Source organism: Paroedura picta, chromosome 4 (genome assembly GCF_049243985.1).
Source record: "Paroedura picta isolate Pp20150507F chromosome 4, Ppicta_v3.0, whole genome shotgun sequence".
NCBI classification, from domain to species: Eukaryota; Metazoa; Chordata; class Lepidosauria; order Squamata; family Gekkonidae; genus Paroedura; species Paroedura picta.
In genome coordinates this window covers 134,076,699-134,091,725 of record NC_135372.1, presented here as the reverse complement: position 1 = coordinate 134,091,725, position 15,027 = coordinate 134,076,699, and the positions used below count along the sequence as shown (strand labels likewise).

Sequence of the window (15,027 nt, the reverse complement as noted above, 5' to 3'; positions counted from 1 at the left end):
CAACTTCTTAGGTTCTGTCAGGCTAGCCCTGGAAGCTACAGCATCTTGTTTTAACTCAACGGGTATCTGGTTCTAAATGGGACAAACTGGAGGGTATTCAGAATGGCCATGGTTTAGAACAGGGAGCCCCAGCTTTGCTGAGCCTGTGTGCAGTTCTGGGATTTTGAGAATAGACAGTGGGAGCTAACGTGTGGATGGGGAGCGCAGACAACTGTAAAATGGCCGCCATGAGTGCTAGAGCCAATCACAAAATGTTCAGAGGTTCCAAGCCCAGAATCATCCTAAGATGAAAGCAGCTGAAGATACAAAGCATCATAGAGTAGGGTGGAGTCATACATGCCATGTAGTCCATCCCCCTGCTCAATGCAAGATCAGCCTAAAGCATCCAGGATAAGGATCTGTCTAGCTGCTGCTTAACCACCAGTGAGGTGGTCTAGCAGCTAGACAGATACTTAGACAGATAGTAAGCAGTAATTCCACTGCTGAATGGCTCTGTGAAATTTTTTCCCCTGATATCTAGGCAGTACCATTCTAAGCATAGTTTAAACCTATTACTGCAGGTTCTATCCTCTGCTGCCAACAGGAACCTTTCCCCGATTTCCTCCCTTCTCAACCTCCTCTTCTTCAGGCTGAACATTCCCAAGTCCCCCAACCTTTCCCCGCTAGGGATCTGTCCCCAGGCCCCGGATCATCCTCGTTGCCCTCCTCTTCATCCTCTTAATTTTGTCCACTCATTTTTGAAGCGAGGCCTCCAGAATTGCACACAGGATTCCAGGTTTGGTCTGAGCAAAGGAGACAGACCTCTTGGGCTCTTTTGAAGGCTCTCCTGTTCCATTGAGGTGGTAGAAAATCAGGATTGGCTCTTTGCTTTGGGGAAGAAACCAGTGGGCGCTGGGACACCTAATCGTTAGCACCATTTTTTTTTAAAGCAGCTGTGGGAAAAGGCAAGGATTCAGTCCATCGCTGTGGCACTGGGGTTAGGTATTTGTTTTTAATCTTATCCTCATCTCAGTTTTACTAATGCAAATGTGCCCAGTGGGGAAACAGCAGTTGGCATTGAGTGGGGAATCGTATCAGGAAAACTGCCCTTCTTAAGGTAATGTTTTATCCTTAAAAGAAAAAAAAAGAGACCCCCCCCTTAAGCATGGGTGTTTCAGGACACATCTGGACAAGACCCTGAGTTGACTGTAAAGCAAACAAACACCATCTAAAGGGGAAGACACACAATGATACAGCACCAAATATAGCATACTTACAAGAAATTCATCTCTAATAAAATACTTGGCCCTTGTAACTCTAGGATCCTCACCAGGTTCTGGTGTTGCTACTCAATTTAAAAACAAAAACAAAATCATGTTAAAACAGGACTTCATATTAAAACCTTACAACTATTAAATGTTATGCATGACAATCAGGTTTGATAACATTTTTTATCATGCAACAGGGTCATCTAACATATAAGTTACCTACCTTAGGAGCATTATTTATGGACTATTACCCCCACCCCACCATACATTCCCCAGCGGACTCTTGGGTAATCCCATGATAAGAATTATATGGGCAATGTTAGATCTTAACTTAGTTTAATTTAAATTAGATTTTATATTGTATTTTAGAATGGTATGTGATTTTAACCAGCTTGCAAAGAGCAAGCGGAATAAAAGTTGAAACAAACAAACAAACAAATAAATAACTGAGTAAAAGTGTATAAAACGTCAAATTTCCTACCATCATCTGGCGTGGTGTAACGAGCAAATTCTGGAAAATAGTCTTCAATTTTAGATTTCCCTGCCAAAACTTTCTCTGCTAGCAAATCTTGTTTGTTCAGGAAAAGAATTACTGAAATGGTCCGTAGCCACCTAAAGAAGCCAAAATATTGTTAGACACATTGCAAACTAAACAAAGGGGTATATAACACTATCATCTGTAGGCCACATGCTTGCAGTGGATACCAGGTATCTCACACTATATATCTTGCTTGCTTCAAGTACTTCAAATTAATCCAAGACTGAATTCAGGGAGCAGCAGCCAATAAAACTACATTAAAAAAATACAACAACACAAGTACTTGGAGGTTTCCTGCCATGCCAGTGGGCCTGGCCCAGTGGCTGGCACACACCTGGCCCACAGTTTTCCTAGGTAGAGGCTGCTGGGGGCAGAAGGAAAGCTGAAGACATGAGGCAGAGGAATGTCTTGAGGCTCCTTTATTTTACATTAGCACTGTATAGTCTCGGTTAAGTCAACCATACGCAACATTATTAATTAATTAATGATACAAGTGATCAGCTTTTAAAGGGATGGACCTGTTGTTCCAGATACTCTTGAAAAGGTTTAATGCTTCTTGAAGCCGGTTGGTCTGATTGTCTTCTCGTATAACCATGTTGTAGCTACTGCTGGCCACCACGAATATGATAGCGGTCACATCTGGAAGGAAAGAAAACAACACCCCAATGGATAGTGGTCCTTGTAAGGGCAGAAAAGCGGAATGCCAAAGAAACAAGTACACTGATGGGGCAGTCACAGTCTTGATGATGATAATGAAGAAGAAGAGTTGGTTCTTATATGCTGCTTTTCTCCACCCGGAGTCTCAAAGAGGCTTACATTCGCCTTCCCTTTCCTCTCTCCACAACAGACAGCCTATGAGGGAGGGGCGGCTGAGAGAGCCCTGATATTACTGAAGAAGAGTTGGTTCTTATATGCCACTTTTCTCTACCCGAAGGAGTCTCAAAGCGGCTTACATTCGCCTTCTCTTTCCTCTCCCCACAACAGACATCCTGTGAGGTGGGTGAGGCTGAGAGAGCCCTGATATCACTGCTTGGTCAGAACAGCTTTATCAGTGCCGTGGCGAGCCCAAGGTCACCCAGCTGGCTGCAAGTGGGGGAGCACAGAATCAAACCCGGCATGCCAGATTAGAAGTCCGCACTCCTAACCGCTACACCAAACTGGCTAATGCACAGTCTAATGCACAGATACGACTGTGAAGGCAAACTTCTGATAACTGGCTGGGAACTACAGAAAGAATTTTATCTCATGCACCGGTAGAACATACAAACTATGCTAGAATCAAAATAGTTGTTACCCTGCAAATTCAGTGCATTTTTCTAGCTTACCATTAAAACACTGGATCCATTTCCGGCGTTCGTCTCGCTGACCCCCAACATCAAACATACTAGAAAAGAAAATCCAGTCAGAATTGGGAAAAGCCACACAGGCCTCAGTTACTAGCATGAAGGCCTTGACAGGTCTCAGATACTAATATGAGGCCCTCAAGAAGACAAGCTTCCCCATTTAGTTACTTAATTCATCTTTTTGACTAAGACTGAAGGTGAATTACATTGTATAGAACCATGTAACAAAAAAAAAAGCATGAAGTTCTAATAAGCAAAGCGATGGGCATAGGATTGCAAAATTTAGAAACTTTGTAAAATTTTATGAATTGTGGAAAAAAGTGTGGGCTGCTATGAAAGCCAGACATTTTGTTTGTCTGATAATCTGCAAGAAACTTAATTCCAACCTGGCAAAACCAAACTAACATTTATTATTACTTTATTTGTTCGATTCGTTGCCTGCTGCTATCAAACAAGTTAATTCCAACCCAGCAAAATGAAACTAATATTTATTTTTTTATTATGATTTGTTCGATTTATTGCACACCATTATCAAACAAGTCATCTCACGGTGGATTACAGCATAAAACGAATCAACACAAGATAAAATATTCAAACCATAACATAATCCGATGGCAAGAATAATATCTAAGTAAAAAAATCCAATCCCCCCCCCCCCCGCGCCACAGGGACAAACTCATAGGATGTTAATGATCAAAAATGTGGTTCTTAAATATATTCTCAAGTATAGAGGGGCCCCTAGATCTTCTATGCCCTGGTCTCAACCAAAGACCTGGCGGAAGAGTTCCATCTTCCACAGAATAGCGAAAGCTCCAGTAGGGCCCTCAGCTCTTCCGGGAGCTCATTACACCAGGTCAGGCCAGGACTGAAAAGGTCGAGGCCAGGCGAATTTCCCGTGGGCCAGGAACAACAATTTTGTGCCTGCAGAACGCAACGTCTTGTGGGGGGGGGGGCATAAGGCGATTCCTCAGATAAAAACTAAGTTACTGATATGACTGACGTATAAAGAAGTCACTAGCCAATTTTCTTGACTGTTTTTTAAAAGTAAAACAAAAGTTCTTTGAATTGGAAAAAATCGCAAACACACACATACATTTCCAGCAAAGCTTAAAACTTTGAAAAACAAACTTTAAAGTTACAAACTTTAACTAACACAGACACACACAAGTAACATAAAATCAGAAGTAACAATGAGCCAATTCAAAGGAACAACTGAAACGGTAGGAAGCTCACCAGTATGCCAGCCTCTCTCTTCTGGCTCTATCAAAAACAGCAGATGAATAGCAGCCCTATTTTACTACCATGTGGTTAAGTGCAAAACACCACATGAGCGTGAGGGTTATGCATTCCGACCCTCTGCTCCGTTTATCCTCAGCCTGAACATTAAGCACCACTTATCAGGAATACTCACTGAAAGTTTACTTTGTCGACCTGAAACTTGGTTTCAAATATTCCTGATGTCAGAACTCTGCATCTAAGGAGATCCTTAAACAAACAAAACGAAACAAAACAAAACAAGCAGAAAACAGCAAGATCAGTTGAGAGGCGCCCTCTGTTTTAAAACAGTGCTTGCTCTGAAGACAACACAAGAACCGGAGGACTAAAGGCTGTGCTTGCGGCAAGATTTCAGTGGGGACAAGAGGAAGGAGTGCTGTTGAAATTAACAAACAGGTCATGTGTCTCTGGCATGTGATAGCAGAGTTGTTATTCACGTTGTGTTGTTCCATGAAATTGGTGCAACATTATAGATCAGGGATAGTCAAACTGCAGCCCCGCAGATGTCCACGGACTACAATTCCAATGAGCCCCTGCCGGTGTTTGCTGGCATGGGCTCATGGGACTTGTAGTCCATGGACATCTGCAGGGCTGCAGTTTGACTACCCCTGTTATAGATTGTCATTAAATTCTATGTAATTTTGTGCAATGTTTCATGTAAACTGCCCAGAGTAGTAGGGAAGGGCAGTATAAAAATCCAAATAAATAAAATAAATCTATGATAGCGTGTTTGAAGAGGGAAATCGACACAGAAAATGTCCTTAACTTACGTACACGAGCCCCCAATGGGTAGGCTTGCGTTTTTCAGCAAGTGAGTATAAAAAAAAACAATCCAAAAGTGAGATTTTAAATTTTGTTTGTAATGGATTTTGTGCGTTTTATTTTATTAGGTATTCTATTTGTATTGTAAGCCTCCTTAATTGCCGTATGGGAGAAAAATGGCTAATAAATACTTTTTAATTAAAACTTTTAAAATATAAATAAAATATAAACAACTGCGTAAAGAAGAGCACCACAGCAAAGTGAAGCCTATGAAGAGTTAAGTGACACTTCGTTTTCTTAAAAGGCATTTCTACTCACCTGGTCTGATGGTGTGTATTCATTCTGCTTGACTATGTCAATCTTGTCTAGAAAGCTGAAAGAAAAAGAAATCTTAATTGGTCAATTTGCACAAGTGCACTCACTAAAAATAAATCTGAACATTACATTTTGGCAGCATTTCTTACTACAATTTATCAAACATTTTCAAAATCGCTTTTGATATTTCATATTCGGTTTTCCTGTACGCTGAGGAGAGCTGACATTATTTAAAAAGCCTGCTGTGAAAGTCAGAACAATGTGTATTTACTACTGCCATACAGCAGAGGGCTAAAAACATGACTTCATCGCAGAACGCTACAGAAATAGCCCCGAGGCTGTCTTTATTTATTGTCAATCAATAATTCAACATCTAGCAGTGGTATCATTGCATCATAAAGATAACTTAAACTTCCACTGACAAAGAAGGATTTGGATACTTCCTCATGACACTGTGGGATGAAATTAATACATACACACAGAGCTGCCTTACACCGAGTCAGTCCTTTGGCCTATAGACACAAAAGCATAAGAAGAGCCCTGCTGGATCAGACCAGGGACCCATCTAGTCCAGCATCCAGTCTCACACAGTGGCCAACCAGTTCTTCTGGACAGCCAACAACAGAGCACAGGTCTTCCTCTGATGTCGCCTCCTGGTTCTGGGACTCAGAGGCTGAGCCCCCGGGGAGGGCGGTATATAAATATAATAAATAAATGAGTGCCTTCAAATGTTGCCATTCCCCTCAGTCATGGATACTTACCCTCCTATCAAAGTCAGTCTTGCTTAAAATTATTGGGGGGGGGCACGGGAGGAGCTCTCAAGGGTCTCAGGTTGAGGTTTCCCTCATCACCAGCTGCCTGATCCCTTTAATGGGATATGCCAAGGATGGCATTTTGGGAGCCTTCTGCACGCAAAGCAGATGCTCTTCCACTCAGCCAGGTTCTCTCGGCCAGGATTTTGCGAAATTCTGGGGTTTCTTGACGGTCCTGGAAGGGTTTCCTGAATGGGTGGGTGTTAATTCATTTTTAATATATATATAAAAACTTGGTAAACGTTTATCAGGTGATATGAACATATATGGACATGTCAACCCACTCACCATTCCCAAAATGGCCAATGATGGTCCTGGAGGGGGTGGGGAGGGGAGGGGTTCCAGGTGGGCATGTCCACAGCTCTGCTTCCTAACCATATTCTGCACAATTGTGCCTCTTCTGGGGTTTTCAACAGTAAAGAAGTTGAGAAAGGCTGCCTCGGCCCATAAACACACTGCTTTTGAGCCCCTAAATTATACTATAGCACCCATATGACCAACTGACAGCACTCCTGGACAAAACTCCGGTCTCAGACCCAGCCCAAACGAGCTTCTGGTCTGGCCATCGGGTTGAGACAGCAGTGGTCACCATGATAGACAACCTTCGCCGTCAGCTGAATCAAGGTGGGTCAGTGCTGCTAACAGCACTCGACCTCTTGGCAGCATTTGACATGAGTTACTAGCTTGCTGCCTCGCCCGATGCCGGGATACCAGGGACAGCCCTCCAATGGCAGATCTCTTTTCTTTGGGGTCGCAGACAGAGGGTAGCAATCAGAAAGAACTAATCACATTCCTGGCAACTCCCATGTGGGGTGCCGCAAGGAGCAGTTCTCTCCCCAATCCTCTGACCGAGCAGAGATATCAGGGCTCGCTCAACCTCATCCACCTCACAGGGTATCTGTTGTGGGGAGAGGAAAGGGAAGGCGAGAGTAAGCTGCGTTGAGACTCCTTTGGGTAGAGAAAAGCGGCATATAAGAACCAACTCTTCTTCTTCAGTAATATCAGGGGTCTCTCAGCCTCACCTCCCTCACAGGGTGACTGTTGTGGGGAGGGGAAAGAGAAGGCAAATGTAAGCCGCTTTGAGACTCCTTTGGGTAGAGAAAAGCAGCATATAAGAACCAACTCTTCTTCTTCTACTACTCAATATCTTTATGCACCTCTTGTCCAGCTGATACAGAGGTCTGGATTGGGATGCCATCAGTAGACCAATGACACCAAGCTTTTCCTCATGATCGATGTCCACCGTGATTTCTAGTAGTGGCCAGGGTTGTATGTGGATGCAGAATGCAATCCTCGTTAGCTAATATAGATATAAAGAGGGATGGCTTCAATGGTTCATTCACTAAGGAGCCAAAATTGGCTGGGAGAATCTGAAAATGGGACATTTTGATGTGTTTTCAGGCCAAACATGAAGCCTACCTCACAAACGAAGGCCAACCTTAGCACTGATCTCAGTTTATGGGACTTCGCCCCTTCGTGTACGTAAACAATCCTGGCTTTGAGGAAGGGGAATTTCCAGTGACAGTGAGGAAAGTACAACACATACAATTGAACCGACGGCTATATATGGCTTCCACTTTATACGCATTAACAAATCCGAATGTTTGGATTTCCAGCATCAACCAGGAACTGACCTTACTATTGAGGGTTGTATTTATAATCGTAATATATCATGATTATCTAATGCCAATATTTGTCTGCAGTACATTCAGATTTACAATTTCCTGCCTATGCTTTGACATCTCATCTGCGAAAGCTGGGGCATAGCAAAAAATAATAGCAAATAAATAAAAATGGTTAAACTGATGAAGACTATTATGAGGCAAAGGCTTAAGCAGTTAGGGACTTATAAGAAAACTGATGTAGGCAGAGATTTCTCTTAAACATATACATTCTGGTTTACCTCCTCAGACTCAAGATGGCTAAATGAAACGCCGTGTTGCAAGGATGCAAAACATAATATACTAATTAACAGGATTAAAAATTACACATTAAAAATGAACATTTTTTTTCAAGTGAGAAATTTAGAGTTTACAGTATTAAAAAGAACTCAAGCAAAATCCACCAAAACTGGTCACTCCACCAAGTCATCCTCAAATAAAGCTGTTTTACAGGTCTTCCTAAATGTATCTAAAGACAGCACCCTCCACACATTCTCTGGTACGCCATCCCTAAAGACTGAGCCCACTGTGGGAAAACCCTGTGACCCACCTATAACCGTATGGACTGTCCTAAGAGGAGGCAACATAAGGAGGATGCTGTGTGAAGAATGTAGCACAGGAGTATTTTGGGAGATGGGGCTACGTGAATATGAACGTTCTAGGTCATGAGGAGCTTTCAAAGTGACTTGAACCGGGCCCAGAAGGAAACAGGGAACCAGTGCAGTTGATGCAGCACCTGGGGTAATGTATCCCAAGAGGCTGAGGTTCCAAGAGCCCAAGGTCACCCAGGTGGCTGCATGTGGTGGAGTGGGGAATCAAACCCGGTTCACCAACCACTACACCACACTTGTTCCCTATTTTGCACTAATTGAAGCTTCTGAGATGCCTTTAAAGGCAGCCCTACGTCCACTACATTACAGTGGTCCCTTCTGGAGGTTGACAGTAGCCTGCATCAGCATAGGGACGTTAGGTTAGCCCAAGTCTAAATAAGTGGCCATTTTACAAGCTAGTGATTCTCCTAGCAATAGCGTTGGCCTGTGTGTCCATCAGGAAGGCTGGGTTCAATGCTAATCTTTTAACTTCATCTCTTTAAAAAAAGTTTAACCCAACCTAAACCTGGCAGCTGAACACCAGCCAACAATCCGGGCTCCCCAGCCAGCATCACTGCCATCTTGTCTGGATCAAGCTTCAGTTCGTTGCCCCTCGGTGTCTTGACCACTGCCTCAAAACCTTCAGAGCTGCCTTTGGAGTGCCCTTGGAAACGGTCTACTTCAAAGCATTTATAAAATAACTAACATGGAGAATGTGAAAATATTATTTTTTTTAAATGTAGATTGCCACGAGCCGGCTGGGCCCAGAATGTCGGTCTATTAGTCTAATAATAAAATTAAAAATAAATAAATAAAATATAGACAAAGTTTTTCATAGCACATTTATCTTAAATGCGTAGTTAGAGGACGTACTTCTTCACACACGGCACAAGTACCCTATGGATCCCATTGCCACAGGTAATTATGATCGCCAGTAGCATTAATTGCTTAAAAAAGGATTAGGAACAAGCATCCTCTATAACAGGAGTAGTCAAACTGCGGCCCTCCAGATGTCCATGGACTACAATTCCCAGGAGCCCCTGCCAGCGTTTGCTGGCAGGGGCTCCTGGGAATTGTAGTCCATGGACATCTGGAGAGCCGCAGTTTGACTACCCCTGCTCTATAATCTGCAATTATACATGACAGCCAGCAACGCACTACCCATCTAATCGGGGGAGCTGGGTTTGATTCCCTGCTTGTCCACATGCAGTTGGGCTGGGTGACTTTTGGCCAGTCACAGACCTGTCAGAGCTGTTATCACAGAGCAGTTCTATCAGAGCCCTCTCAGTCCCACCTACCACACAAGGTGTCCCTTATGGGGAGAGGAATGGAAGGTAACTGTAAGCTGCTCCTTCAGGTAGTGAAAAGTGGGGTATAAAATCCAACTCTTCTTCAAAGTTCTGCAAAGTCTGAAAACCACTGCTCTACACAATAATAAAAAAAAATATCTGGGTGAACTGGATATCTGTTGATTTGTACTGTGCTCTTCAGCTTTTCAGCTCCCCCCCTCCCGCTTTAGTGTTTTTGCTTCGTTTTAAAATGAAAGATTAACTTTTTGGAATTCTAACAAAATCCCCGGTGGGAATTAGAACTAACAGCAGTATGAAAGGTTCTTAGCAACCTCTCCCCCTTTCAAGTGAAGAAAGATGGGTTTCGTTCAATTCTAGACACTGTGGACATTTTAGAGCCTCTTGTGGCGCAGGGTGGTAAAGCAGCCGACATGCTGTCTGAAGCTCTGACCATGAGGCTGGGAGTTTGAGCCCAGCAGCCGGCTCAAGGTTGACTCAGCCTTCCATCCTTCCGAGGTCGGTAAAATGAGTACCTAGTTTTCTGGGGGGGTAAATGGTAATGACTGGGGAAGGCACTGGCAAACCACCCTGTATTGAGTCTGCCATGAAAACGCTAGAGGGCGTCACCTCAAGGGTCAGTCATGACCCAGTGCTTGCACAGGGGATACCTTTACAGATATTTTACTCTAATTTCAGTGACTGGACCCTGTGCAGATTATGTATTTCAGAAAGAAAAGGTGGGCAGTGGAAGAAATGATAATCTATGTACTGAGTCAATGTGTGCCCCAAGTTTTTCAAACTATATTAAAGTTTCAACTTTATAGCAAATGCCCACAAACCTCCCCACATTTCTGCAGGATTCAATACATAACGGCTATGCTAGAAGTTACAGGAGAACAAGTGACTTCCAAAAGCTGACCTGGTGGTGGGGGAGAACAGGCACAACCATCTTTGCTGTTGTTTATGCAGACTATTTTTAGGCCTATTTCTTCGAAAAACACCAGCTACACAAGAGAAGCCGCACCAGAGAAGATGGACTCCTAGGGCTCTGCGCACGCTAGGTAAAACAGGTCTGAGTGCCATAAACATTCTTCTCTTGGAAAAAAAAAATTCCGGCATTTAAGCACAGCCAGCATTCAAAAACAAAAACACATGCAGGGTAAAAGCTTTAGCAACCTGTAGTTGTACTTCAAGAGGAAAAAAAGAAGAAGATAAAGCTAGGTTTTTTAAAAAAATGCTAAATGCCCACAGGAGTATTTATGCTGGAAAAGGGAGTGAAAACTGCCCGTAAGGATGTAGGGCATCTGTAAAGAAAAAAAAGGGGGTCATTTTTGTGTGTGTGGGATGGAAGCACATAACTTTGGGGGCTCTAAAGCTGCCGTTATGGGTACAGAGCCAGGGTCCCTCAAAGAGCTACAAAGGATGCTCAAGCATACCTCTCAGATTGTACGCACTTGTGCATAAGCCAAGGGGGCAGTTCTAGTAACCTTAGGAACTGCTGGAAAGAATCCTAAGGCAGTCTTAAGAGTCCATGCTACAGAGAGTAGTGAAGAAAAATTCCTCTGGCTAATACAGGGAAGGTAGAGTGGGGAGATGTAACCGATACACTGCCTATGCCTTAGTCTAGACCAGTGATTCCCAATTTTTTTCGGGATGCTGCCCCCTTGGCTCCCAGACCACATCCCTAGTGCTTCCCAGACATACAAACACACACACCCTTCCCTGGTGTTAGGTCTACTATAAATTCAAAACACACTATATTGTCTGCATTTTTTTGTGTTTTGCATCAGCCGTATTTTACTCTGGAAAAATTATGTAAGTTCTTTGTAAAAGCCACTTGGGGTCCTCACTGGGGGGGGGGGGGGAGAGTGAGAGAGAAGCAAACAATTTAAAATCCCATGGTCAGAAGCAAGCAGGAGAAGGCTTTTCCGAAGATGGAGCCTTTTGGGGAAAGGTTGCCAACAGTGGGTTAAGAAATTCCTAGTGATCTGGGGTGGAGCCAGGGAAGGAGGAAGGGAAGAAACTCAGGAGGGGAAAAGAACTCATCAGGAATAGGATCCCATCCAGTCCGCCTTCTGATGCTGTCATGTTCTTCAGGAAGCTAATTGGTCCTGGTCAGCCCTGGGATGGGAGATGCCCAGGGAAGTCCAGGGTTGCTACTACCCAGAGGCTGGCAATGGCAAGTCTCCTCGGAATGTCCGCTAGGAAAATGCAGCCACAGCTGGAAGAGTCAGAGTGCTGATCCCTTACTTCTCCAAAATTCCTCGCCGTCCCCCTACGGCTCCAAGGGGGTGTACCATTCACTTTGGTAACCCCTAGTCTAGACCATGCATTCTATACAAGGATACGAATGATGTTTGCAGCCATGAACTACTGGCATAGAGAGAACCAGTGACAAGACAGAAGTATCATGCCGTTTCTTTGCTGTAGTGCTCAGCCTCCCTATGAGTGAGTGACAGGAAAGGAGACCCTATTATCAGCTGTCTCTCCCCAATATTAAAAGTTTTACATACGAGTAGTTGCAGTTGTGAAAGTTGGACCATAAGAAGAAGAAGAAGAGTTGCCGCTTTTCCCTACCCGAAGGAGGCTCAAAGTGGCTTACAGTCGCCTTCCCTTTCCTCTCCCCACAACAGACACCCTGTGGGGTGGGTGAGGCTGAGAGAGCCCTGATATCACTGCCCGGTCAGAACAGCTTGATCAGTGCTGTGGGCGAGCCCAAGGTCACCCAGCTGGTTGCATGTGGGGTAGTGCAGAATCGAACCCGGCATGCCAGATTAGAAGTCCGCACTCCTAACCACTACACCAAACTGGCTCTAACTCCTAACCACTACACCAAACTGGCAGAGATGATGCTGGTCTACCTCACAGGACTGTTGCATGAATTTACTAGGGTATGTACATGCAGCCCTTTGAAGACTTAGGTGGTTTCAGAAAAGAACAACATGCTTTGATTCTTGCCTCATATTAACCTAGCGTCAAGGAATTGAGGCTTTTGAACTCTGGTGCTGGAGAAGACTCTTGCGAGTCCCTTGGACTGCAAGGTGAACAAACCGGTCAGTCCTAGAGGAGATCAGCCCTGACTGCTCTTTAGAAGGCCAGATCCTGAACATGAAACTCAAATACTTTGGCCACCTCATGAGAAGGAAGGACTCCCTGGAGAATAGCCTAATGCTGGGAGCAATTGAAGGCAAAAGAAGAAGGGACGACAGAGAATGAGGTGGCTAGATGGAGTCACTGAAGCAGTCGGTGTGTACTTTAATGGACTCCAGGGAATGGTAGAAGACAGGAAGGCCTGGAGGATCATTGTCCGTGTGGTCGCGATGGGTCGGACACGACTTTGCACCTAACAACAACAAGTTGGAGCAAGCTGATCCGGCTACAGACAGGGTTTCACATCCCATACAAAACTTTATAATGGCAGAGAGCTAAATGGTAACTGTAGTCCATGGGCATCTGGAGAGCCACAGTTTGGCTACCCCTGCACTACACAATGACTCTTCAGAAATCTTGGCACACTCAAGAATTCGTACAAATACAGCGATGAGAGTTTGCCTTTGTGTTTTGAGTATCAAGACCAGCAACTGAAAAATATACCATGAAAATATTGAAGCTCAAGTGAGGCACTGATTTATTGATTTTCGCAGAGAAAGTTACAAAGTGAAGCTCAAAACCCCCTACTCTACTGTACTATCATCTAGCATCACCCCCTTTTTGAGGGTTTGGAGGGCTAGGAAGGGGGAACTGAAGTCCCTCGTTTAACATTAATTTCCTTTGCCAGCCAAAAAACCCAGAAACTTTGCCAGCCCTTTCAACAGTCACTTGATTTTTTAGTCTTTGTGACATGGCTTGACAGATTGACGGACATGTAAAAAACTGCAATCTCTGTAAAAGAGCCTTTTGTTGTCGGAGAATATACCAAAGCTTTGTCTAAATTGGCATTGCTAAAGAGAAAATCAGGCGTATTTTTATTCATACTGGTCCAACACAGCATCTCCAAGGTTGCAAGAACTTTTGTGATCCCCCGCCATGATGGCCTGATATGCCCCACCCTATGACCTCGCTATTTACAGTGAATACAAACACATGATCTTCCCTTTCAGAATACTTGTTATACTTTTATGGGGTAGATTTCTCATAGCAGCAATTTGGTTTCATTTTCTCACAGAAAAGAACATCCTATCTCCTGCAAATTGCATGCCGTTTATACCGAGACGCACAAGCGGAAGCCGGAGAAACTCCACGAGCTTGTACTGCAACATCTCTCGCTGTGCTCTAATTGAAATGAAATGCCTCACTGAGGGGGGAAACGTATAAGCCTAATTGATCTAGCGAAGGGATTTTGGGAAAAGAAACAAAAGAAACGGGGGGGGGGAACACACCCCTCTATGTGAGTGTTTAAAAAAGTGCCATAAAATTGCATGTTTTTAAAAAGGCACATTGAAAATTGAAGTGATTTATTCTAAACTAGTTCTAAATAGAGCACAAAGGTGCTCAGAAAGATTGTAGAAATTTAAATCATGAACTCTCCAACACTGATGGACGTGGTTGCTTCAAGAAAGGAGAGAAGCAGTGACGAAAGAGGAGAGGATAAAAGAAAAATTAAGTTACATATTTAGCATACATCTTACATGTTAGCAATGATGTCTTGCCTCTTAATATAATTATTAAAGCTAATATGATGAGGCAAGAATCAAAGCATGTTGTTCTTTTCCGAAACCACCTAAGTCTTCAAAGGGCTGCATGTACATACCCTAGTAAATTCATGCAACAGTCCAGTGAGGTAGACCAGCATCATCTCTGCATTGAACACAGGTGGATCAGGATACAGTGGCTTATCTAGATCCCCCTCTCACACAACTGTTCACAGTTTACCGGGGGAGGGAGGGTGGGGGTAAACGTACAACCAAAACTACCCGTCAAATTCTTTAAATTACAAGGGTGGGATAATAGCAAGAGATTGAATGTATAAAGCAGCTTACTACATCAATTTTTTAGACCCATCCCGGCACTACTAAAAGTATTCGGACTCTACACTGCTACTGTAAGCCGAAAAGCAGTTACTCATCTACGGAAATAAGAGCCCCATTTATAGCTGAAATTATTATTATGGTTCATTTTGCTCCTGTAACTTGATTACAAGCGGCAATGGCAAGCAACTGAAGTGTGCATGCCACGTTAAAAACAAAACAAAACAA

At 43.7% G+C, this 15,027-nt stretch overlaps 1 protein-coding gene across 3 annotated transcripts in view; it reads right to left on the bottom strand.

Annotated features, from left to right (window-relative positions):
- Positions 1 to 15,027, bottom strand: part of GNAS (GNAS complex locus) — a 233,298-nt gene that overhangs the window by 2,939 nt on the left and 215,332 nt on the right. For all 3 annotated transcript variants that reach the window (XM_077335722.1, XM_077335723.1, XM_077335724.1), the window contains exons 6-11: positions 5,484 to 5,538; positions 4,540 to 4,613; positions 3,111 to 3,169; positions 2,304 to 2,424; positions 1,729 to 1,859; positions 1,257 to 1,324 (exon numbers count right to left, since the gene is read on the bottom strand). In XM_077335722.1, coding sequence (XP_077191837.1) covers positions 1,257 to 1,324; positions 1,729 to 1,859; positions 2,304 to 2,424; positions 3,111 to 3,169; positions 4,540 to 4,613; positions 5,484 to 5,538 — 508 coding nt within the window. The remainder of the gene's footprint in view (positions 1 to 1,256; positions 1,325 to 1,728; positions 1,860 to 2,303; positions 2,425 to 3,110; positions 3,170 to 4,539; positions 4,614 to 5,483; positions 5,539 to 15,027) is intronic.